Below are 24,601 nucleotides of genomic sequence, written 5' to 3'. Positions count from 1 at the left end.
CTTCTGAACCCTGTTCGTAATTACTATGAAATGTTTGAAGGCAGATTTCGAACATCCCGCGATTTCAGTAAATTGAGTACTGCCAACTCACCGATTACAGAAAAATACTCGCGTGATTAACAAATTTTATATAAATTTTGATCCATATGATCTTTTTTGCTCAACGACCTTGAAATGTAAAATTTATGAAGTGACTTTTTACACAATCAGATGCTATTTTTTACAGCCTTTCCATTGGAACACGATCCCGATGAAGACAACATTCCTACAACACCTACATGTATCCATCAAATGCTACGAATTCGAACTGAAGTTTGCCACTCTTACACTACACTGCAAGTTTCAAAGGAATCCTTGCAAGCATACCGAAAGTCTGGAAAGCCAATGGGACTGAGAAATTAAAGAGCTCTAGTCCTCTTCGGTTTTACAAAGCGGTGGGACTAATCACTTTAAATAGTCCAAATGTATCTCTTTTAAAAATATGTGCAGTCAAAATTGTTGACAGAATGTGTAAAGAAGTCAGTACAAGATCTACATTGTCATAATGGTCGACTCTAACCTCGGCTTGACTGAATATTTGATTTGGACTGACCCCTTCACCGATGAAGTGAAGGCGTCAGTACAAATATTCAGCCAAGCCGAAATTAGGTTTACTCCTCAGGGATTTTCCACACCATTTTGGGAATGGGGCCTTTAGAATTGGGAATTTTAACGCCATTTTGTCCAAATTGGGAATTTTAGAAATTCAGTTTTACAACATATTTCTTAAAATACGCTTTTTTTTCAATTAAAAGATGAACATTTTCTCTTCATTCATAGAAGTTTTTCTTATCATAACATTCTGTTTTTCATTGCAATCAGGGTTAAATGACACCTAAACCTATTTTTCAATGATGCATGGACTGACGGAACACCAGCTTTCAAATTTCCAAGTGACCCTAGCTTGTAGTTCTCAGATGGTTCTTCAAAAATGTCAGGAAGAGAATATAGACAGCACTTTCCCCATTTTACTTGCAATTCATGGCTAATAATATTGTGTATTTATACTTTCGAATACTATATGGATTTTTTTTCACTTACAGTTGAATTAAATTTAGATTTAATCATGGAGTTTCAATTACATATTGTATTGCTTTGAAATTTGACATAAACAGCCTAACCATACATAAATTATTTTTCAAATCATGATCTAGTTCATCATGAAACTCTCTGTGATACTATCTATGCCAATATACTTGTTCAATCAGTAGGAAAAGCACCAGGCTTGGGAATTAAGTTATATTTTCATATACAGTAAAATCATTTTGTAAAGTAAATATATCTCTAAATGTACATATGTTAATATTAATGATAAAAGTAAGCTAAATTTGAACTAATGCAGCTTTATACAATGCAGCATACAATATCACAATTTCTGGTGATTAGACTCTCCAAACGAAGTGTGCTGCTTCAAAGATTAAAACAATTATTTTCACTCAAAAGTACACTGAAAATACATTCTAAATATATGTGATATTTACCTAATAACTCTCAGATAGGTTAAGGAAGTGGGTACAATAAGTGAAGCAACAATATAGCACGTATTAAAGAAAAATATGGAGGAAATTCGGATTTATCGAACAGTTGTCCATATTTCTGGAGTGTTTTATAAAATGAATCATGATGGTAGTGCTGTTGAATTACATTGAATCATTCCACTTTCCCCATGACAATATTCCAAAACAAGACAATTTTTTATTTGACTTGAATTGGGAAATTATGTAGACAAATTGGGAAAAAATACTACTATTTTGCATTGGGAATGGGGCCGAATTTCGGCCCCCTACAATAGGGTGGAAAATCCCCGACTACTTTTAAAACATGAATGAACATATACACTTCGGCAATATTCTTCTACTCCCACCTGTATTTGCCTACCCGTGTAGCTCACAGTCGGCTGCAGATTGCGGGTTCGAGTCCAGTAGGGACTCTCAGATTACCTACCTAGAATAACTGCATTTTTTCAATATCAAAATATTGCCATGTATACATATCCTTCACTATTCATGATATCAAATTTCTCTGGTGTAGTATTCCTCCTTAAAGATACCGTCATCACTATATAAAACGATTCGAACAAATGTTCTAGGTCATTTTTATTTGAAGAGAGGAAACAAAATATCACATAAGACAAAACAGGGGAGAGAACTGCCGCTACATAGTCAGCTCCTGTAAAACAAAAAGGAAAAAGTTAAAACGATATTAAAAACCGATATTAAAAACCGCTCACCTAGTCTTCAGTTGTCATGACAAATTAAAAACGCGTCTTATTTAAAGAGGAATAACACATCGTCATAGTGCCCATAGTAAACAATGCCCCATTTAAAAGATGCGCCCTAATTATCATTTGTCAGTATTTTCAAAAACAGGTAAAAGTAGGTAGAAATAGTCTTGGGACTGGACCTGTTTAAATCTAAATGCCTAGCTGGGTAACTCTCGACTGTCAACTGCTAATCGGTAGATTGTGGGTTTACGTCTAGCAGGAACTTTTCCCATTTTCCCCCATAAGTTATTTTCTACTAAACCTGAATTGTTGAAAAATCAAATATATTAAAGGTGAATTTGAATGTTTTCAATTTCAATTGTTCATATCCTCCACTTTCTATTTATATCAGATTCTCCTGTGTGTTATTCCTCCTTCAGGACGATGATCTTGTCCCTGTTGTCTTCGCCTTTCATACAACCCCTCTGTAAACAACTTCTAGCTATGCTTTTGTAAAATCTTGTTATTCTGTAACAATACGTTATGAATAAAACTTACCATAATCGCATTGACAATGTCATTACTATTGTTCCGAAGCGCTTTGACAGCTTTTGATCGGGAAACGTTAGCTTGGGACATGACGAGTTCAATGTCTTTACTCTCCACTCCTGATTCATCAACCTGAAAAAGACAAGGACCAGTATACGACTGATTTATAATCAACTACAGCAGTGCGAACTAACCTGAAAATACAATATTTGGGTAGTAATCAATTACAACACGGCTGAAAATCCATGTCACATTAACTGTAAACATCACATAAAAGCACTGACACCCCACACAACAAATGGAGGGATTGGTTTTTCTAGTGAACATTGTACTACTATCCTACTGTGATTTATTACTCATTTCATGAAAGACCCCCAGACCACTGAACTAAATAGGATCAAGTCCTCCTTTCAAGCATAACTACTGCAAATATTAATTCTTCATATCGAGATGAATACATGTTACTTCAGGTAGTAATTTCGCAGTGTATGTTGGATGTAATGAGTGGGTTCAAGTTATTGTTAATCTACAGCAATATGTAAATGCTTATTACATAATATATGAATAATTCATGACCTACCTCATTTAATACTAAACTTAAAATTCATAAATTCTATGTTTGTTACTGTCCCATTTAAAAAATAATAATGAAAATGGAGCAATAATCTCACAATTCTGACGAAGAAAAACAATACAGTTGAAATATCTGTGCACGATTAGAGGGCTTTTACATTACAATGCTTGCATCAGAGACTTTGGCTTGACTAGACAGCATTGTTATCAGCATCTGTCGATAAGTTGGGGAAAGTTCTCTCATCATTACAAGCAATCCTTTAAAACAACCAAAAAAAACAGCCAGTGGCAATAAACAAAAATTACCCAAGAGTAACAAAACTCACAGAATGATTTTGTCAAGGACAACCTGCGTGGAATACAAACTACATTTCAAAGTTCAAAACTTACATACAGCCAATGATGTATCTAAATTACGTCAGGGATGAGGGGCCATCAAACCTCAGAGTCACCCTGTTGCAATAAATCTTAGACACTTATTTCTCTACCAAAGACCGGAAATTAAAGCTTGTTCAAGCCAGCCACATTCATAAAATATCAAATGCTTGTTTTTCTTATTTTATATTTTTATGAAACAAATTTCCCATTTTCAATCAAATATCACTATTTCCCCCAGACTGAAGGCCCTGGCCCCTGGATTAAAGGGGTATAAAAATCCCTGTATGTTAACTTAACCTAATTTTGAATTGACATTGAAGCCATACCTTTTACCCATGGGTGATGCCGTGATCAAATCTAAAGCTATACACTGCATTGACAACCTAAAAGTTTGTCTTAAATCTAAAGCGGTTCTTAATAACGACTTCAGGAAACACTACTTTTTTGTATATTCTAATATCATCTATCCTTCCTTTAAAGGGGCATGAACACGATTTGACCTGAATTTTTAAAATTTTATTTTTTCCATTTTCTTTGTTTAAAATGATTAACTAAAGTATTTCTAATGGTCAACCAAAACTTGAATATCAGTTGTTGAGTTACAAGCCAGATACAGCACTTTCAATTCTTTGAAATGTAAACAAGGCTCGTGCCATGGCTTAATAGAAAATAGCATGCTCAAAAGAAAATGAGATATGCCAAACACTAGAAACTATTTGATTGTATTCAGAATTAGCTTGTGATTGATTAAATCTGCTTTAAATGAACTTTTATTTGTATATTTAACCCACAGGCAATTGCATCGCTTGGGGTCAAATTTACTATATAAAGAGTAAAGGTATAGAACTCTAAATATAGGGTATCCAAGTTAGCCGATGTAAAAACAATAAATTAATTGATATAAAATTCTACTTTGTATTTTAATTTATTCATACATAATCAATCTACATTACTACCAAAGTTCATCCCGAAATTCCGTATACTTCCCAAGATATGCAGAAATGAACTCGGAAAAATGTCTATTATTTTTTGGTTGACTTTTAGCTGGGCCCTGACACTATACGACTACACAGAGTGTTTGAGCATTGCAACAAGCTATCAAATAGAATGTGCAGCATAAAATATCATTTCTAAAATGAATTTCCGACCCCAATTCATAAAATGAAGTCCGTAATAGCTCCAAGTGACTGAACATTTTTAAACCGTCTGTACTATCACAATACCCACCATGAACGGTAGTTATGACTAATTACCCAAAAGAGATGGAAGGACCCATAATGATTTAGAGACTCAAAAATTAATATTTATCAATATTGATTCATTATAGTACATAAATTATGCTAATAACAAGTCTTTATAAATATACAAATGTCTTATTATGTCTTTTTTTTTATTTTTATCTAAATCACATTATCACAGGTGTTTGACGATTGATAATAATGATGTCAATGTGGGTAGTTAGTGGCACCGATGAAAATGACTGTGTTAAAATGAAAGTAGAGACGAGTTAAAAATTTCAGTCACTTGGAGCTATTACGGACTTCATTTTATGATTTGGGGTAAGAAATTCATTTTAGAAATGATATTTTATGCTGCACATTCTATTTGATAGCTTGTTGCAATGCTCAAACACTCTGTGTAGTCGTATAGTGTCAGGGCCCAGCTAAAAGTCAACCAAAAAATAATAGACATTTTTCCCGAGTTCATTTCTGCATATCTTGGGAAGTATACGGAATTTCGGGATGAACTTTGGTAGTAATGTAGATTGATTATGTATGAATAATAATACAAAGTAGAATTTTATATCAATTAATTTATTGTTTTTACATCGGCTAACTTGGATACCCTATATTCAGAGTTCTATACCTTTACTCTTTATATAGTAAATTCGACCCCAAGCGATACAATTGCCTCTGATTTAACCTATGTAAACAAAAACATGACACACGCCTTGTTTACATAACAAGGCATTGTGAACTCTGTATCTCTCATGTACCTGGACAACTGACGTTCAAATTTTTTGCTAACCATTATAAATACCCAAGTTAAACATTCTAAACATTAAAAATGGAAAAATAAAATTTGAAAATTTTCGGCTCAAATCGTGTCCATGTCCCTTTAAGACCAACTCCTAAATCTCAGTGTGTGTTAATTAAAGCCCTTGGCTAATGGATATTCTAAGATGCAGTTCACATTTTCTAAAGTTTACACACAATGTACGACACCCCATGCTCTATACAATAGTTTATCAAGCCTTTGGCTCAGGAGAGCTAAAAGTAAAGAAGAATTCCTGAACACATCTAATAACACAGCCATAACCTCACAACTTTATCAAAGAAAGACAAAATTAGGATTATCTGTGCAACATCAGACATTTATTTGCTTGCATCAGAGACTTTGGCTTGACTAGACAGCATTGTTATCAGCATCTGTCGATAAGTTGGGGAAAGTTCTCTCATCATTACAAGCATATACATGGATCAATACAGGGGGATGATCTGACATACTGTCTTGTTACTCAAATGAGAGTTTGATTACATTTTCCTGTATTACAAAACTCGACATCATTCCTGAAGATAGCGTGATGGTACACGCAACAGAATGCGAGTAGGAGGCGCAAGCTCTACAAAGAAATGTTCACCCCTTCCAAAATCAGGCATCTACATTTCCCCCGGGATGATTTGAATCAAATTTAGGAAACAAAATAGCGTCCTTAGACATTTAATTCTGAACTAATTAAGGTTTCCAATACAATTCTAATCTACATGAAATTCACAAGAAAGTGCTATTGGAATGGTAAATTTCCATAAGGAATCTTTCTCAGGAATGTAGTTTACTCAACAAAAATAATCAAATTACCAAGGACACATTTTAATAGAACTAAATTCAACTCAGTTAATCTCAACTTAAAATCAACTGATCACCACATATGGACAGTATAAAGTTCTAAAAATGACAATAGTCATTTAATGAAAGCAATTGACCTACCCAGACAACGGATCTACTTGAAATTTCCTACCTCTGCCTCATCCCTTCATATTTATTTTTCTATTATATATTTACAACTTTCAATGCTTGCATCAGAGACTTTGGCTTGACTAGACAGCATTATTATCAGCATCTGTCGATAAGTTGGGGAAAGTTCTCTCATCATTACAAGCATATAGAAAAAAATACAGAATTATTTTGTCTTTGCTTGCTAATAATAGAATTAATACCAACACCCATCCTAAGAGTTTTCATTCGCTTACAAATGCATCCAAAAATTAAAAATGCCCCCCCCCCCCCCCAATTTGCACACATAAATACCATAATATAAGATATTAAAAATGATAAACAAAACTTTGAAAACTAACTAGTATTTACTGTCATTTTAGTGTCGTAAAATTCTGTTGTCAAACTGTTATTTACTAAATTACTATCTCGATGATGAAAAAATAACAAGGTTTATAAACTATATCTGTAAGAAAACCTGTTCAGAGGCTCTGAATGAAGCGAAATTACATTATTGTCTTCCTGTACAAAAATTGATTTTAAAATAATGCTAAATATTCGATAAAACCGAAATCTTTATTTTGATTGACTGTATATTGTTTAATGTCCTTCTTGAGAATTTTTCACTCATGAGTCATGTGGAGACGTCACCATTGCCAGTGAAGGGCTTTAAAATTTAGGCCTATGCTTGGCGCTTACGACAGGTGTGGCACGATAAAGATCCCTCCCTGCTCAAAGGCCATAAGCACTGAGCATAGGCCGAAATTTTGCAGCCCTTCACCGACAGTGGTGATGTCTCCATATTAGTGAAATATTCTCGAGGGACGTTAAACAATATTCAATCAATCAATATTCTAACCTGGATCCCCATGGAATTTTTTAAAATCTTAAAAATTAATCTTATTGATGATTAAGGTTAAAGTTACTTACAGAAATATCATTAGAACACATTTTCATAACAAATTAGAATTTTCAAATTCAAAGCTAATATTGCTTAAATAATTTTCTAATCTATTGTCCTCTTAAGAAAAAGATACAAAAATTTCTTTAAAAATCCTGATAGAAAATGTATATAATAAGACTGTCAATATGAAATTCCACATTGTCTATGTAACCAGGTGATCATGATCTACCTTCATTTAACTTGAGCAAGAGCACATAAACTTGTAATAAGCTCACATGTGATTACTTCATTTGATTTACTAACATGAAAACTTCGAATCGACTTGCTAGGATAAAAACAGCATTTCACCGAAGTAAAAACATGAATATTTTGGCAAATTATACTTTATGACAGATTTTTTTAGTTAAGATGACACTGGAGACCACATTGTCCAGAACATTGAAAATGTTGGCATTAATTTATTGATATCAAATCAACATTTTGGAACCCTCCAATCGAGACCATTTGTCAAGTTATATCTTTAAAAGTTTGCTTGCATCAGAGACTTTGGCTTGACTAGACAGCATCATTATCAGCATCTATCGATAAGTTGGGGAAAGTTCTCTCATCATTACAAGCATATAGAAAAAAATGCAGAATAATTATTTTGTTGTTGCTTGCTAATACATATGTAGAATTAACACCCACCTTAAGAGTTTTCATTCACTTACAATTGCATCCAAAAATTAAAAATGTCCCCCCCCCACCACCAAATTTGCACACGTACGTAGCATAATAAAAGATATTAAAAATGATAAACAAAACTTTGAAAACCAGCTAGTATTTACTGTCATTTTGGTGTCGTAAAATTTACTAAATCACTATCTCGATGACGAAAAAATAACAAGGTTTATAAACTATATGTGCAAGAAAACCTATTCAGAGGCTCTGAATGAAGCGAAATTACAGTGTCTTCCTGTACAAAAATTTATTTTTAAATAATGCTAAATATTCAATAAAACGGAAATCTTTCTTTTGATTGATTGTATATTGTTTAATGTCCTTCTTGAGAATTTTTCACTCATATGGAGACGGTCACCATTGCCGGTGAAGGGCTGTAAAATTTGTAATAAGCTCACATGTGATTACTTCATTTGATTTACTAACATGAAAACTTTGAATCAACTTACTAGGGTAAAAACAGTGTCTCACTGAAGTAAAAAGATGAATATTTTGGCAAACTATACTTTACGACAGATTCTTCCAGTTAAGATGACACTAGAGATCACATTGTCCAGAACATTGAAAATGTTGGCATTAATTTATTGATATCAAATCAACATTTTGGAACCCTCCAATCGAGACCATTCGTCAAGTTCTTATCTTTAAAAGTTTGCTTGCATCAGAGACTTTGGCTTGACTAGACAGCATTGTTATCAGCATCTGTCGATAAGTTGGGGAAAGTTCTCTCATCATTACAAGCACTGGCCTTTATGTGTGAATTCGGTCATCTTAATTTTCCCGTATAAATGCAAGTAGTATAGAAAATAAACTGGTATGTACAGGATAACTTCTTTGGTATAAACAATAATGCTCCTTCTCCTCAGATTGTACGACTTTTCCCTCTATCTACAATTACCTCTCCCCTTTTCAACTCAGACTGTCCTATAATGATTTTCCACATTGTGCACTTACAACTTCTCCCTTTATCAATGCTTACTAAACTTCACCCCCTGGGTATCTACATTAGTTGAAATAACTTTCATTCTATTCCGAGTTAAAAAAAAAGACTGTCCAAGTGTGTATCTATAATCTCTCCCTCTATTCTGATGGATCTACAGTAACATCTCCTTCTATGCTGATGGTGCCACATGATAAAATGACTTCTCCCTTTGTATATCTGCGATCAGATGCGACTTGCCCTTTTCAGTGATCTCTGTGTGTATATATCACAATTACCTCTCCTTCATCCTCAGACTCCTCAGGGATGGGCTGTGATACAGTGCTGGATACCTCTCCTCCAAGGCCGGCGGGATTCTCAGGTGTCTTAAACTTTTCTGCAGCTGCCATTTGGGCTTGTTGACTCAGATCTTCAATCTACAAAACAACAGAGTATTAGTATTCACTGAAATATTGATGAAAACATAACAGCTTTTTATGAATTAAACAATTCTCAATATTAACATTTCCTGGTAAGAAATAATATTTTAGGCAACAAATTAATAACATCCAATGAAAAAGCATCATCTTCCACCAATAAATGCTTCTAACTATTGAGAAATCAATCTTCTTTTATCGTTGTGGAAATCACGAGTTCCCACGAAAAACAAAAAAAATCACCAAATGGACCAAGGAGGATCCAGGAATTAGTCTGTGACATGGACAGGAGACTGACTGTGTACATAGTATAAATAGTCAGCACTATGGTCATGTGCTTTATGTCGCCCCAGTGCAGTTAGTGTGGACGTGACCTTCCTCGGATAAAACATCTGAATCCAGCCACATACAACAGAATTAGTTCTACACACTGTCAACAGCATCAGGGCTTTACAGAATGAAACATCCGAATCCAGCATACAACAGATTTAGTTCTATACCAGAGTTCAGATTCACAGTGCATGATGATGATACTCGAGACCAGTAGATCATGGTGAATTTCACACCAGACTTAAACCCCCCCATACCTTAGCTTCACCGAACACGATGTAGGTATCTGATGCTGGGCTTTTGTACACATCTGGTCGGTTGATGACAAATAAAATGTTCTTGGATTTTCTTATGGTCACTCTGGTTACTCCTTGAATCTGTTTTAAACCTGCAGGGAAAAAATGTTGAGAATTAAAACATTGATAAAAAGAAAAATGTCAAGCATGCTTTAATAATATCAATTCTAACCTTTCACCTCAATCATCAAAATAACAAAATGGAGTTACTGTCCTACTGTTAAACTAGATGACAGTGAATGATAACTATTTTTCTGTTCAAATTCCACTAGACCATGTGGTCAGTTTCTTTTTCCATATGAACCCTCGACATTGCTATGAAGAAAATGTCTATAATGAACTTGTACTGGACCATGTGGTCAGCTCCCGGCCATACCCAGTTTAGACATTGCTTTCCTGGCTTTCTTCTCACTACGACTCTGTTTAGCTTTGCTGACCAGTTCCTCTGGGATACCAGCTGCAGCAGCCACCTACAGAGAAACGAGCAGAGTGTACCACCACAAAAAATTACAGTCAAACAATGAACAACTTCCATTTTATTACTCAAATCTGATTCGTCTAAAATGCTTTAAACACTTGACGTTTAACATCATAAGCCTGACTGTGTACATGTGGGAAACTTTTGTCTATTTTTTTTTCCATTCATGCTTGAGCAGTTGCTATCATCAAGTCATTCCTTGCTGGAATTTTTTTAAGGGTCTGTAGGAGGCCAAAATAAGACCCCATTCCCAATGCTAAAAAGCAGGTATTTTCCCCAATTTATGCTTTGAAATTCCCAAACAATGAAAACAAATCAAGCGGGAAGGCAAATCGTTCATAAATCAAGTCTTAAGTAAACCTGATTTTTTGGCCTCTGCTTATTTGAATGAGGCAAGCTTTGACCAAATTGAAAGTCAGAAGGAGCCCAATTATACCTTAAAGCACTCTGAATTGGGTTTCTCCTTATTTCTATGAAATATTTCCCCCCAATTTCAAGCAAATGCCGCTGTTTTTCCCAATTGGAATGGCCCTGACCCTTGAAATCAAGACCTTTAAAAAAAAAAAAAACTGCCTTGGTATGATGAATTTCAATATGTGCCAGATCTCTCTACTTTTTGCCTTGCTGTTTATAATATAATTTCTTAAATTTAAACATTCATTAACCCATTTTTCATTTTTACCTGGCTCTGTTGCTGCATATCTCCGTCCTCCAGATCAGGGACGTCATCATCGCTGTCGGACTCGGTCCCTGACCCTGAAGCCTCCTCGGGCTTGGTGTCGTCGATGGGTTTCTCGACTGCTTCGGTTGGCATACTAAAAGTACACAAATTACTGATCTAAAATGGTGATTGCATATAAAATATTTAAACAATCCCAGGAAAAGAGAATCAGTACCCACGTATATTTTGGAAATAGGTTAATACCGAGCGAAGCTCGGACGGGCCGAAGGCCCGTCCGCGAAGCAAGGCTCTAAAGGTAACACGTATGTAAAAGAAAAAAGTCAAAATCAGCAAAAGAAAAAGAGATAATCTCTATATACGTTCACTGAAATTTTCGTGATCCATATGGGCGCCGCCATTTATTTTTTCATTACCTGCTTCAACAGTTATTCGTGTTTTATTTTGAATGCCAATAATAGAAGACTCTGACGTGCAATTCGTAATTTAAACACTCAGTTTGTTCAAAGTGAATAGTATAATTATCATTGGTACAGGTTTTAGCAAATAAATACATATAAAACCGTAATACGACTAAATAGATGAACGAGTTCATGAGTTTCTTTGAATAAGAATATACGATAAAATTACGGTTACTTTTTTTCACCACAATTTTGAATCCATTGGTTAATTTTGTTTAGTTTTAACCGCCTTTTCATTGCATACGGAATGTATTATTTTTGTTTATGATTGTTTGCTTTGAAAACGAAAAAGTCGAGGCAAAATGTGACGTCACGATGCACTGTTTACGTCGTCTTGCGTTTTATTTCCCGCGTTCAATGAATAGGCGGATCCCGTAAAACTGTTGTCCCCATATAAACCCCTTTAATACTGAGATGTTACTGCGTGTTTAGCGCAATGAAAATTTCATTCAAAATATATATTTTTAAATGAATCATAATCTATTGTACTTAACGGAATTATGATTACCACTTGGGACACTCCAATGACCAGTACATTCTTCGCTCGGTCCAACGGTCACACCGTATACATATTAGAGGGCGAAGCCCTCTCACGGCCCGAAGGGCCGTGAGAGCGGAGCTCTCCCTATAGGTAACACGTATATACATGTTTAAAAGGAAAATATGGGAAAATAATGAAAAATTAAACCATACCTATGGAACTTGAAAAGTTTGGTACCAATGGCGTCGATTCGAATATTACCGCGTGGACATGTATTCTTCCATTTTGAATCTCGTCTACCCTAGTTCACGTCGTTCTGAGATGTTACATAAAATCCGTAAAAACCTGTAAATCTTATTTCCTTAATCATATATAATCACTCCACGATTAACGCCATGTTTTTTGTTTTGGTTCAAACGCTGTAAATTTGCTAAATAACGACGCTGAATATGACGTCACAATGTACTGTTTACATCGATTGCGTTATATTTCCCGCGTTCAATATATAGGCGGATCAAATGTCCAAAATTGGGATGCTTTGATACAGCTCCGTCCGCGTGCTAACTTCGGGTTATTTTTGTCCTGTTTTGGATATAGATACTAATGCCAAAACTTTTTTGCTTCGCCCTCAAACACGGTCACGCCGTAAAACATATTATCCTATAAGCCTATACACCGACCAATTTTCTCAAATCCCTCCCCTCCCCAAAAATGTGAATAGATTTAATGATAAACATTGGGCAAAACCTGGCATGACATTTTCAACTAAACCTACGAGTATAAAAAAATATTCGACAGTCACATTTACGTTGGTATATATATATTTTTAAAGCATAAATGTTTTTGTTGTCACATTTAAAGAAGTAAATTTAGTAGATGCGAAGTATTTCGATAAAAATGGACGTCAACAACAGAAAAACAAATTAATCTTCATTTCATTTAGCCATGTTTCGTGATTTGGAACACAAGAATTCGAGGAAGATTCGGTTAGATTGTGTCGTCGATACTCACATGCTGAAGTTATTCTGCTTTCGGCGACTGAAAAGGAAGTTCCGGTAAGCACACTTCCGGCAGGTGAGACGAACTCTTCTATATTTGAAGGTACATTTGGCGGCTTGACAACACGAAAACACCGAAAAACAGAGGTTTTGGGGGGAAAGGAATTCTGAACAGGTACAGCCCAGCTAGACTTGTTTCATTAAAAAAATTGTACTTATTCATATTTCATTATTTAAGGAATGAAATGTTTCTACATTTATCAATCGTACTGTCGAATTTAATTTTCATTGGCTATCTGTAAATATGAGTTTAGACATGCTTAGACGTCAACAGTGGTCAAAACACCGCACATGGTAGAGGGGAAGTTACGACTACAATTACGCTATATGAATTAGTATTCAAATATGAAAACTGTACAAATCAATTGTACCCCTCAAGTACTTCATGTGACATTGCTAAATCGAGAACAGATCAATAATAAAGATTACGAAAAGAGATCAATTGATATTCAGGTACCACCCTGCCATGACCATGATGACTGATGGTCAGACATCTTTTGCATAGATTGATACAAGGTGTTTGAATTATTCAGACCTAAAATAAAAATTGTTTGTTTCTGCTGACCTGATAAATGTCCCTTACCCTAGAAATGTTTTAACATGACATTTTTTCGATTTATTAAATTATATGAATTGGAAATGTTATATTTTTTTTTACAGTGAGTCACCACCATGCCCAGTGCTGGGGCAGTTTGTCCCCCATTAATTGTGCCTGTTAGACGGCATGTAACAGGCCTCGCAACCAATAAAATAGACACAACAACACTCATAGAAATCACCACAGGTATAACAGCTTATTGCTCTGACATCAGTCTACAAAATATATATATATAATATTTTTTTCTCAAATCATTCATTTCTGTTACAAATTTTCAGAAACACCTGACTGTAAACTATATTTCACCTCTGATGGAACAAAGCCCTCTCCTTTTCAAAGAAAGATTGGAGGACGTGAACTCACCTTCAAATATTCAGCTCCATTCACACTCAAAGCAGGAAAGCGGACACTGAAGGCAGTGGCTGTCACAAGGTACAGTGAAACACAGATAAACGGCAGACACTGTTATCCTGAATATTGGTTTTAGTGAAGAGTAGATACAGTACAATACCATTAAACCGCAGACATTAATTGTTATCCTGAATTATGGTTTACAGTGAATAATACTTACGGTAAACCACAACTAACAGTATACACTGTAAACAGTTATTCCTGTTTTATTGTTTATAGTGAAGAATTACTGTTGTTATCCTGAATATTGATTCACAGATAAACACCAAACATTGTTATTCTGAATAACTGTATGGTTATGATGAAGAACATACTTGAATATTGAAAATTTGTATGATCATGGTATACATAGGATAATTTTGCAAGATCACAGATGTAAAGAACTCAAATTCATTAATCGTATTATTTCTTTTATGGATTTCATTATAATACTATTTTGATTCAAATACCAGTATATATTTTTGTCACTCAGAAACAATCTTGCAGAAATACACATTTTGTATGAGGAATTAATATTTTATAATTAGTCAGTCATTTGCAATAATTATTCTTTATGAAAATTTTGCAAACATGATACAAGTACATTTAATTTTTACACTTACAGAGATGGAATCAAGGAGAGTGATGTTATGACAAAGCAGTTTGTAGTGGAGGATGTTGGACAGGTAAAACATGCTGATTCCACGACGGATTACTACTCCACCGAGGACTACACAAGTTTTTTTGAGAGTTCTGACCTCGATACAGACACAACATGCAAGTCCTCGTCCAGTGCCTGCACCCTTAAAAACAAAAGGAAGCCCAAACGGGTAAATGAAACCTAGCTATTATTAATATCTGAGAAATATGATTTAGCCATATGTGTTGACTCTTCCAATTTACTAACAAGCTTAATTTCCCTATGATGCAGTAACTTCCAGATATGAGATGTTGTCTCTCATTATTTTTCTCTTTCTAAATTTTTCTGAGAGAAATTCTATCTTTTTTGATTTCCCGAATTAAGCTGCCATTTCAATTTAATCATAAATCATAAAGTTAGTATACAATGTAGTTCAATGTACAATAACACTTATAGTAAGTCATTCTTAATCAGCGATACCGGTAAACATGGTAAATGTCTGTTCTTTACAGAGTAAGTCTCCGACCAGATCAAAATCCCCTATGAGGGCCTCTTTAAGGTCCTCCTTGAAAAAGTCACCAAAGGAAGCATGGGCCAGCAGTCACACATTCGATAACTTCGGAGCTGAGGACGGGCGACACAGTAAGTCTGATCAAAGCTCTCATGGCAAAATATCAGCTAGTGCAGTTTTATTGTAAAATGAAATTAATTTAAATTCTGTAAGAAGTCTTATATGGTGTTCTCTTGGAATATTTCTTTCTTTCTGAGAGTTAAGAAATTGAACTTTGTTTACTGAATAATTGAGAAGAAATAGGGCACTGTAAAAGTGTTTATTTTTGCTGGGGGTGAAGTATACATTTTTCCACGTTCAACATTACTTACTTATCCTCTTCGTCCCCAGTGGAACATAAGGCTTCAACAAGTTTTCTCCATCTAGCTCTGTCCTTGGCAATATACTGTGCCTGTCCCCATGAGTAGCCCATTTCCTCAAGTTCTGATGTTACGGTTCTCCTCCAGGTGGTACGTGGTCTGCCTCTTTTCCTCTTTCCAGGTGATGTCCAGTGTAGAGCTACTTTGGGAATCCTGTTCTGGGGCATTCTCATTACGTGACCAAGCCATCTCATTCTTCTTTGTTTTATCTCTGTGCTGATGTTCTTGCTTTTGCACTTTTAGTGTAGGTTTTTATTACTAATTTTGTTTGGCCAACATTACACATGGGGAAAAATATGCAGTAACTGAATATAATATATATTATATCAAATATGGGTGAAATTTACGTGGGAGAAATTTACGTGCTTAAATACTTGACCATGTAATTAGTGTAAATTTCACCCATTCTTAAATAACCGCTTTTACAGTATAAATTGTAATTCATATCTAAAGATGATTTAGAAATGATAGTTAAGGTTCTACAAATTTGTGTATCATGATTTTACTGGCAGTTATTGGTAATTTCTACATTTATTTTAATTCCAGGCCCCCCACAGCCACCTCTACCTGAGGGCCCTTTTAACCCCACCAATTACTCAGGTACGCAGATAAATGTTTGGGGTGCACCTCCAGGATCCTGGCCAGGGATGAACGCCAATAATGGGGCAGTCACATTTGGTGTACCAGTCCCAAACAACCCCTACCCCACACAGACCGGATTCCTTACAGAGAACATGATCAGTGTAAGTAGAGTGATGAAATATGTTGTTTTTGCCTATTGGAGGACTGAGAAATGTTTTGATTTTGTCCTGACCTTAAATGACGAAGATTAGCCACCTACACACTGATTATATTAGTAAAGGAGTGTCCTCTCCATTTTGTACACATATGATCACTCCCAAAAATGCTTTTGTTATTTAGAATGATATACATTCAAACCTCCCAACAGATAATTATGAAATGTAATATCTCTAGTATCAATGGTACTGTCATTGCTTGAAATGAACAATTCTATTTTTTAATCCCTTTTAATAGATATTGTAGGGTATATAGTAACCTTTCTGTCAATATCCTGAACAATTCTGTAAACATTGTGTAAAGAGTATTATTCAAGATATTAATCTCATACTTACATAGAAATTGCATGAGGGGTGACAGAGCATTTGGTTCATAACCGGGAGGTTGTGAGTTTGAGCCCTGCTTGAACCATGGTTGTGTCAAACCTAAGACTTAAACATAGGTAGTGATTGCTCCATCGCCAAATGCTCGGCACTTAGAAGTGAGAATCACAAATCTTTTGGATTTGGCCTTAACATGGAAGTTCCATGTATAGGGGCAGGTGTTGGCGCATTAAAGAACCCTCACTGCTACAGCCATAAGTGCTAAACATAGGTCTAAATTTGTGGTACTTCACTTACAGCTTGTGACACCTCAACATGAGTGAAGAATTCATGACGGGATGTAAAACAATCAACCTTAATTTGTAACTAATTAACCCAGAAATTAGTGATCAGCATCCTCATTTTTCACGTAATTTCCCTGTAAAGTAGGAAATTAGAATAAAAGTAAGGTCATAGGCCATAGTCTCATCAAGGTCATAGGCCAGTCTCATTTTTCTCTTTTCCAGCACGGCTTTCGTTAACAAGATAATATTGGCATTCTGACATAGAATGAATAAAGAATTTCTTGTTTTAACAATAAAAAGTGTATCTTTGTCTGTAGAGCTGTAATCCAGAGAATCGTCATGTTACCGTGGGAGATATACGTCAGATGATGAACAAACAACGCCCAGCTATAGAGGAACCACCAAAAGAACCACCAAAGGCCATAGAGCTACCACCTGCCCCAAAAGAGCCGGAGCTAGAGGCTGTTAGTCCTGGAAACGGTAACTGTTGACCGATGTATATACATGTATATCAATATACGTACAGAGTGATGTATAAATATTAATAAGTACAGAGTGATGTATATATATCAATATACGTACAGAGTGATGTAGAAATATTAATAAGTACAGAGTGATGTATATATATCAATATACGTACAGAGTGATGTAGAAATATTAATAAGTACAGAGTGATGTATATATATCAATATACGTACAGAAAAACGGTAACTGACGACCGATGTATATATATCAATATAAGCACAGAGTAAACGGTAACTGACGACCGATGAAAATATATCAATATGTACAGAATAAAGACTCTTTGACTGTTTTAATGTAGAAATTGACAAAAGTCCATTCTTAAAACGTTGCTGTTTTAATGGAGGACAGGAATAATTATTTCCAAGTTTTTAACACTTTTTCATGTAATTCAAATTATTAATCATAGGAAGTTTTCATACCATATGTGCATGATCATTTTACCTAGGTGCATGAGAAAACAAAATGTCATCCCATTTCATCTAATCCATACTATTGATCTAAATTCACCCAGATATTTTGATCAATTCATTCAATTATAAATTTGCTAACTTTGGATAGGACAAAATGAATGAAAATTAAATGAGAAACTCAGTGAAAATTTCCCGAAAGACAGTAAATGGCATACAGATTTGCTTTGGGATGGGCTTAATTTGTTTTTAAATCATTGAAGGAGTTATTTATCATTTTCATTTATGTGGGGAATGAAAATTACTTTGTAATTATAAGTATGTTAGTTAAAACCATGTTTCACTGTTATGTTATATAGAGTTTTTAAAATGTTGAATTATCTATTCAGTGCTATGCATCCATCCACACAGATAATATGTATATATACTGAACGTGACACCATTATCTTATATTATGATAGGTGACTTCAAAGGAAACATCAGGCATGTTTATGCTCACATGCTGGAATTTGCAAAAAACAATAAAGATTTTCGTCTTCGAGTTGCAGAACCAAAAATTGGAAGAGTGAGTTTTTATTGTTACAGTTTTTATTTGAACACTTTATTTTTAAGCCCTTTTCAAACCTCGATCTTTATAAACTAATTTTTTCACAGATGCATGAAGCCAAATTTGAAGATGAAGGAGATGGCTACAGAATTACCTTGGTGATGGGTAAACCGGGCGTGCCACGTGAGTGATACTATTGACTGGATAAAAGTACACATATTTCTTAATGAGTATTATACTCCAAATCTCACTTAAATGTATACATGTTTCTTATTGAGAAAAATACTCCAAATCTCATATGACCCTATCTGTGTTACTAACCTTTTATAACAATATAAGAGACCGAGCACTGTCTGCTGATGTTCTTTAGAGCACAACTGATTTACTTAAACTGTGGTACCACAGAGTGACTAACGCATTACTTCAATACTTGTATTGTATTAAACTAGAGCTATATTTTTATCATCAGAAATCCTGTTTTTATAAGGAATGTTTTGTACATTTTGATTATTCATCATTATAACATTTTATTCTTTTATTTCTAGAAATATTTTTATATAAAAGAAAAGTGTTCCAGTGATATGTATGCATGTACTATTAATTTTGATAGACTAAACAATGACATTTATAGAAATCTGCTTGATTGCTAAATAAAGAATGAACCGATTGATCTGAGTTGCATTGTTTTTTACTAAATATAGGAGGATCCCTACGCAAACCTCCAAAGGTGGAGACGAAAACCAAGAAACCCCCCACGCCCCCATCCTCCACCGGGAAGAAAAAGAAGGAGACCCCACCCAAATCTGACCCCTATTTTGCCATGGAAACAGAAGATCTATCGGTATACAAAATTATGTTAAAGTTCTTGAAAGACAAGCATGTAATATATTTCCATGCCAATGGGTCTATGAAAAACAGCATTCAGTGTCAACATTTTATTTCAAATATCCACAGTTTGATAAGTTCAACCAATTTGCAGTTTAATTTGAATATCAACCGATTTTTCTCTCTAACAGTAAGGTAGATCTATTTCCCATTACCACACAATGTAGAATAACATAATGACTGAATTGATTTTGAACCATAAATGAAAAAAAAAAATTATACTTGGAAAACATATTTCTTGCCCTTTTAATCTTCATTGCCAAGCTGGTTAGCTCAGGGGTGAAAAGTATAAATCAGTAGATATAGAGTTATTTTTCTTTATAACACACAGTCAAGAAGTATAAATCAGTAGATATAGAGTTATTTCCCTTTATAACGCACTGTCGAGAAGTATAAATCGGTAGATATAGAGTTATTTCCCTTTGTAGCACACTGTAGAGAAGTATAAATCAGTAGATATAGAGTTATTTCCCTTTGTAGCACACTGTAGAGAAGTATAAATCAGTAGATATAGAGTTATTTCCCTTTATAACACACTATAGAGAAGTATGAATTAAAGACATGGATCTTGTTTTTCTGTAGGTGGAAGGCACGGTGAAACCATATGATAAATTCAATGCAGAACAAGACGCCGAAGTACTTCGGGGTGCCATGAAGGGGCTAGGTAAGGAGATCTATTGTCTGGATATTAATGAGGCCGAGGCATGGAAATTTAATCAGCATGAATTGCAAAACATTTTCCTTTTAAGAAAACATGCTGGGAGTGCAATATATAAAAGATTAATTTTTGTTACTTTTCATTCTTTTCAATGTAAACACTTAAGATTTGATAGTCTTTGTTCAATTGAAAATACATTGTTAGATATGTGTTGGCATTTTATAACATTCTCGTGAATTGGTACCATTAGTTATTTCATGATAATAAACCAAATATACATTTACAAACTGTATCAGAAAGTAAATGATGAAAAGTTGATAGTTTATATGCAAATTGAGCCCTTTTTCTCAATTTAGTTTAACTGTAGACCAACACAGTAATATTTACAAACGGGGTAATGGTAGACTAATATATACAGACAGAGGTCAACAGTAAACTCGTGTTTTAAAATTTACAAACAGGAACAGATGAGGATGCCATCACGAATATTTTGGCATACAGATCCAATCCACAAAGACAGGAAGTCAGGACGTCATTCAAAACAATGTTCGGAAAGGTAAAATATAAATTCTGATGAAAAAATGATCTTGTTTATGTGAATATTTTACTTTGAAAATTTTTGACCACTTACTTGATTTTGAAGTATAACAGTGTTAAACATTTTCCCCTAACCAGAATTGTTTTCATCTTTTACCTTTCAATGTTTTTTTTTTTACCTTTGACCCCTTGAGTTTGTTATTTTTACCTTTGACTCTGTTGTTTTCACCTTTGACCCCTTGAGTTTGTTGTTTTACAGATGACCCTTTCACTTTTTTTTCACCTTTGACCCTGTGATTCTGTTACAGGACCTGATAGAGGAACTGAAGAGTGAGCTCAGCGGCCATTATTTGGATGCCTGTAAGGGACTTATGATGGCTCCGGTTGAGTTTGATGCTTACCAACTTCGCAAAGCCATCAAGGTAAGAATATGATTAAGGTCATCAAGGTAAGAACGATGAAGATGATACTCTAGCTCAGAGAGATTTCACTTAATTGTATATAGGACAGGCTATTGACCGTACAGTTTTGATATAGTCACATGATATTATATCTCTGTGTGTAGGGCAGGCTTTTGTTATAGTCACATGATATTATATATCTGAGTGTAGGACAGGCTTTTGTTATAGTCACATGATATTATATCTCTGTGTGTAGGGCAGGCTTTTGTTATAGTCACATGATATTATATATCTGAGTGTAGGGCAGGCTTTTGTTATAGTCACATGATATTATATCTCTGTGTGTAGGGCAGGCTTTTGGTATAGTCACATGATATATTATATTTCTGTGTGTAGGGCAGGCTTTTGTTATTGTCACATGATATTATATATCTGAGTGTAGGGCAAGCTTTTGTTATAGTCACATGATATTATATCTCTGTGTGTAGGGCAGGCTTTTGTTATTGTCACATGATATTATATCTCCGAGTGTAGGGCAGGTTTTTGTTATAGTCACATGATATTATATATCTGAGTGTAGGCAGGCTTTTGTTATTGTCACATGATATTATATATCTGTGTGTAGGGCAGGCTTTTGTTATTGTCACATGATATTATATATCTGAGTGTAGGGCAGGCCTTTGTTATAGTCACATGATATTATATCTCTGTGTGTAGGGCAGGCTTTTGGTATAGTCACATGATATATTATATTTCTGTGTGTAGGGCAGGCTTTTGTTATAGTCACATGATATATTATATCTCTGTGTGTAGGGCAGGCCTTTGTTATTGTCACATGATATATTATATTTCTGTGTGTAGGGCAGGCTTTTGTTATTGTCACATGATATTATATCTCTGTGTGTAGGGCAGGCCTTTGTTATTGTCACATGATATATTATATTTCTGTGTGTAGGGCAGGCCTTTGTTGTTGTCACATGATATTATATCTCTGTGTGTAGGGCAGGCCTTTGTTATTGTCACATGATATTATATCTCTGTGTGTAGGGCAGGCCTTTGTTATTGTCACATGATATTATATCTCTGTGTGTAGGGCAGGCCTTTGTTGTTGTCACATGATATATTATATTTCTGTGTGTAGGGCAGGCCTTTGTTATTGTCACATGATATTATATCTCTTTGTGTAGGGCAGGCCTTTGTTATTGTCACATGATATTATATCTCTGTGTGTAGGGCAGGCCTTTGTTATTGTCACATGATATATTATATTTCTGTGTGTAGGGCAGGCTTTTGTTATTGTCACATGATATTATATATCTGAGTGTAGGGCAAGCTTTTGTTATAGTCACATGATATTATATCTCTGTGTGTAGGGCAGGCTTTTGTTATTGTCACATGATATTATATCTCTGTGTGTAGGGCAGGCTTTTGTTATTGTCACATGATATTATATCTCTGTGTAGGGCAGGCCTTTGTTATTGTCACATGATAATATATCTATCTACTGACATACATTCCACAGGACAGTTCACTGTCATCATGGTTTTATTTATACTGTGATTCAAATTCTTTCATCTATTGTTTTGTCAGGGTTTATTTAGCTAGTGTAGGAGTACCCAAGTTCAGGATAACATACTATCAATAATTGTCATTGACAAGTTTAGACCGTCCAATTTCATGTACAATGTACTCATTGTTCTGATTTCTAGGGCTTAGGAACAGATGAGGATGTGTTGATCGAGATTCTGTGCACACGGTCTAATGCCCAGATCAAGGAAATCATCAAAACTTACAAAACGTGTAAGTACATAATGATTTCCTCAAAGTGACTGAGGAAGAAACCTCTGATTCTAGATAAAGTATTACAATCTAAACTACAAATCTGCAAGTCTACTACTAGATTTAGAACACTATCAAACTTAATGCATCATTATACTAGTGTTGATGTCCCTATCATATTACATCATGATCAATTGAGAAAAATATGGTGAATCTTGGCAATATGTAGCAAATGTCCAGTACCATGAGAGTCATTGTAATTTGTTATAAGCATGTCTGTTGTAAACTGTTTGAAGATCAAAATGAGTTCATTGCCTTGGTTACAGTGTTTAACAAGGACTTGGAGAAGGACATTATTGGTGATACCTCAGGACATTTAAAGCGGTTACTGGTGTCACTAGTACAGGCAAACAGAAGCGATAGCAAGGAAGTGGATCGTAACAAAGCCAGACAGGATGCGAAAGCCTTACTAGATGCAGGGGAAGGGAAGTGGGGTACGGACGAATCCCGCTTCAATGTCATTCTCGTAACACGCAGCTATCCTCAGCTCAGGGCGACATTCGATGAGTACGAGAAAATTTCCAAGAAGAACATGGTGGAGGCTCTGAAGAGCGAAATGTCTGGAGACCTCCTGAGGGGAATGCTGACTATCGGTAAGACATAGGTACTGTTTGAGGGACCTCATGAGGGGGATGTTGACTATCGGTAAGACATAGATACTGTTTGGGGGGACCTCGTGAGGGAGATGTTGACTATCAGTAAGACATAGGTACTGTTTGGGGGACCTCGTGAGAGGGATGTTGACTATCGGTAAGACATAGGTACTGTTTGGGGGACCTCGTGAGGGGGATGTTGACTATCAGTAAGACATAGATACTGTTTGGGGGACCTCCTGGGGGGAATGCTGACTATCAGTAAGGTAAGCTCATTTGATTACTGCGAAATCTTTCACTAGTCCTACTTCATCCATGATTTTATAGCCCTTTGCATTCAGTTTTACAGTAATCTTGCAGACTGCATTTACATGAAGCAAATTTAACTCGTGAAAGAAATCAAATGTTGTCTATAATAATGAAGTGCAGGATTTGATAAATAATACCGTAGTTTATAGAGGAATAGCATTTTTCCCCAAATATTTGTTATTTCATAACACTATCTGCATGTCTCCTAGTTCGATGTGTCCGGAATAAGGCAGCCCACTTCGCGTATCAGCTCCAGAAGACAATGAAAGGAATGGGGACAGATGATGACACCCTTGTACGTGTTGTTGTGTCACGGTGTGAAATCGACATGGTCCAGATTAAAGAAGAATTCCAAAAACTGACAGGACAAACACTGGAGCAATTTATAGCTGTAAGTATTTACTACAGAACACACAGACACAGTAAAAAATAGTCCAT

The 24,601-nt window shown here is 35.1% G+C and overlaps 2 protein-coding genes across 6 annotated transcripts in view; one reads left to right on the top strand and one right to left on the bottom strand.

Annotated features, from left to right (window-relative positions):
- Positions 1–2,122: 2,122 nt before the first annotated feature.
- LOC125683849 (nascent polypeptide-associated complex subunit alpha-like) lies at positions 2,123–13,538 on the bottom strand. Of its 4 annotated transcripts, none has more exons than XM_048925331.2 (7): positions 13,453–13,538; positions 11,503–11,635; positions 10,719–10,812; positions 10,304–10,434; positions 9,579–9,716; positions 2,801–2,923; positions 2,123–2,208 (listed from the first exon to the last, which is right to left on the bottom strand). In XM_048925331.2, exons 2-7 carry the CDS (start codon positions 11,632–11,634, stop codon positions 2,194–2,196), a joined length of 633 nt encoding a protein of 210 aa, XP_048781288.1. In that variant the 5' UTR covers position 11,635; positions 13,453–13,538; the 3' UTR covers positions 2,123–2,193. The 4 variants fall into 4 exon arrangements, with proteins under 4 accessions (XP_048781288.1, XP_055995837.1, XP_055995835.1 ...); XM_056139862.1 differs by having other exon boundaries at positions 12,654–13,490; XM_056139860.1 differs by having other exon boundaries at positions 2,123–2,923; positions 13,453–13,536.
- LOC125683848 (annexin A6-like) overlaps positions 13,475–24,601 on the top strand; it is a 23,603-nt gene continuing 12,476 nt past the window's right edge. The window contains exons 1-16 of one of the 2 annotated variants that reach the window (XM_048925329.2): positions 13,475–13,614; positions 14,160–14,283; positions 14,376–14,529; positions 15,113–15,317; positions 15,640–15,769; positions 16,604–16,800; positions 17,780–17,942; positions 18,856–18,959; positions 19,049–19,124; positions 19,643–19,782; positions 20,409–20,490; positions 20,946–21,040; positions 21,330–21,443; positions 23,132–23,222; positions 23,528–23,854; positions 24,373–24,554. In XM_048925329.2, the coding sequence (XP_048781286.2) occupies positions 14,172–14,283; positions 14,376–14,529; positions 15,113–15,317; positions 15,640–15,769; positions 16,604–16,800; positions 17,780–17,942; positions 18,856–18,959; positions 19,049–19,124; positions 19,643–19,782; positions 20,409–20,490; positions 20,946–21,040; positions 21,330–21,443; positions 23,132–23,222; positions 23,528–23,854; positions 24,373–24,554 (2,172 nt within the window). In that variant the 5' untranslated portion in view covers positions 13,475–13,614; positions 14,160–14,171. Of the gene's footprint in view, positions 13,615–13,759; positions 14,016–14,159; positions 14,284–14,375; positions 14,530–15,112; positions 15,318–15,639; positions 15,770–16,603; positions 16,801–17,779; positions 17,943–18,855; positions 18,960–19,048; positions 19,125–19,642; positions 19,783–20,408; positions 20,491–20,945; positions 21,041–21,329; positions 21,444–23,131; positions 23,223–23,527; positions 23,855–24,372; positions 24,555–24,601 lie in introns of those variants that run through there. The other variant, XM_056139859.1, reaches the window with a different exon arrangement.

Source organism: Ostrea edulis, chromosome 6 (assembly GCF_947568905.1).
Source record: "Ostrea edulis chromosome 6, xbOstEdul1.1, whole genome shotgun sequence".
Lineage (NCBI taxonomy): Eukaryota > Metazoa > Mollusca > Bivalvia > Ostreida > Ostreidae > Ostrea > Ostrea edulis.
Note: the sequence above shows the minus strand (reverse complement) of the source record. Positions and strands in the feature narration are given on the sequence as shown.

Excerpts from the sequence above, each read along its gene's own strand:
- LOC125683849 (XM_056139860.1), bottom strand. The coding sequence starts at position 11,634 with ATGCCAACCGAAGCAGTCGAGAAACCCATCGACGACACCAAGCCCGAG. Across the intron at positions 10,813-11,502 it reads ATATGCAGCAACAGAGCCAG|GTGGCTGCTGCAGCTGGTAT; the intron begins GTAAAAATGAAA and ends GTTTCTCTGTAG. Across the intron at positions 10,435-10,718 it reads GAAAGCAATGTCTAAACTGG|GTTTAAAACAGATTCAAGGA; the intron begins GTATGGCCGGGA and ends TTTTCCCTGCAG.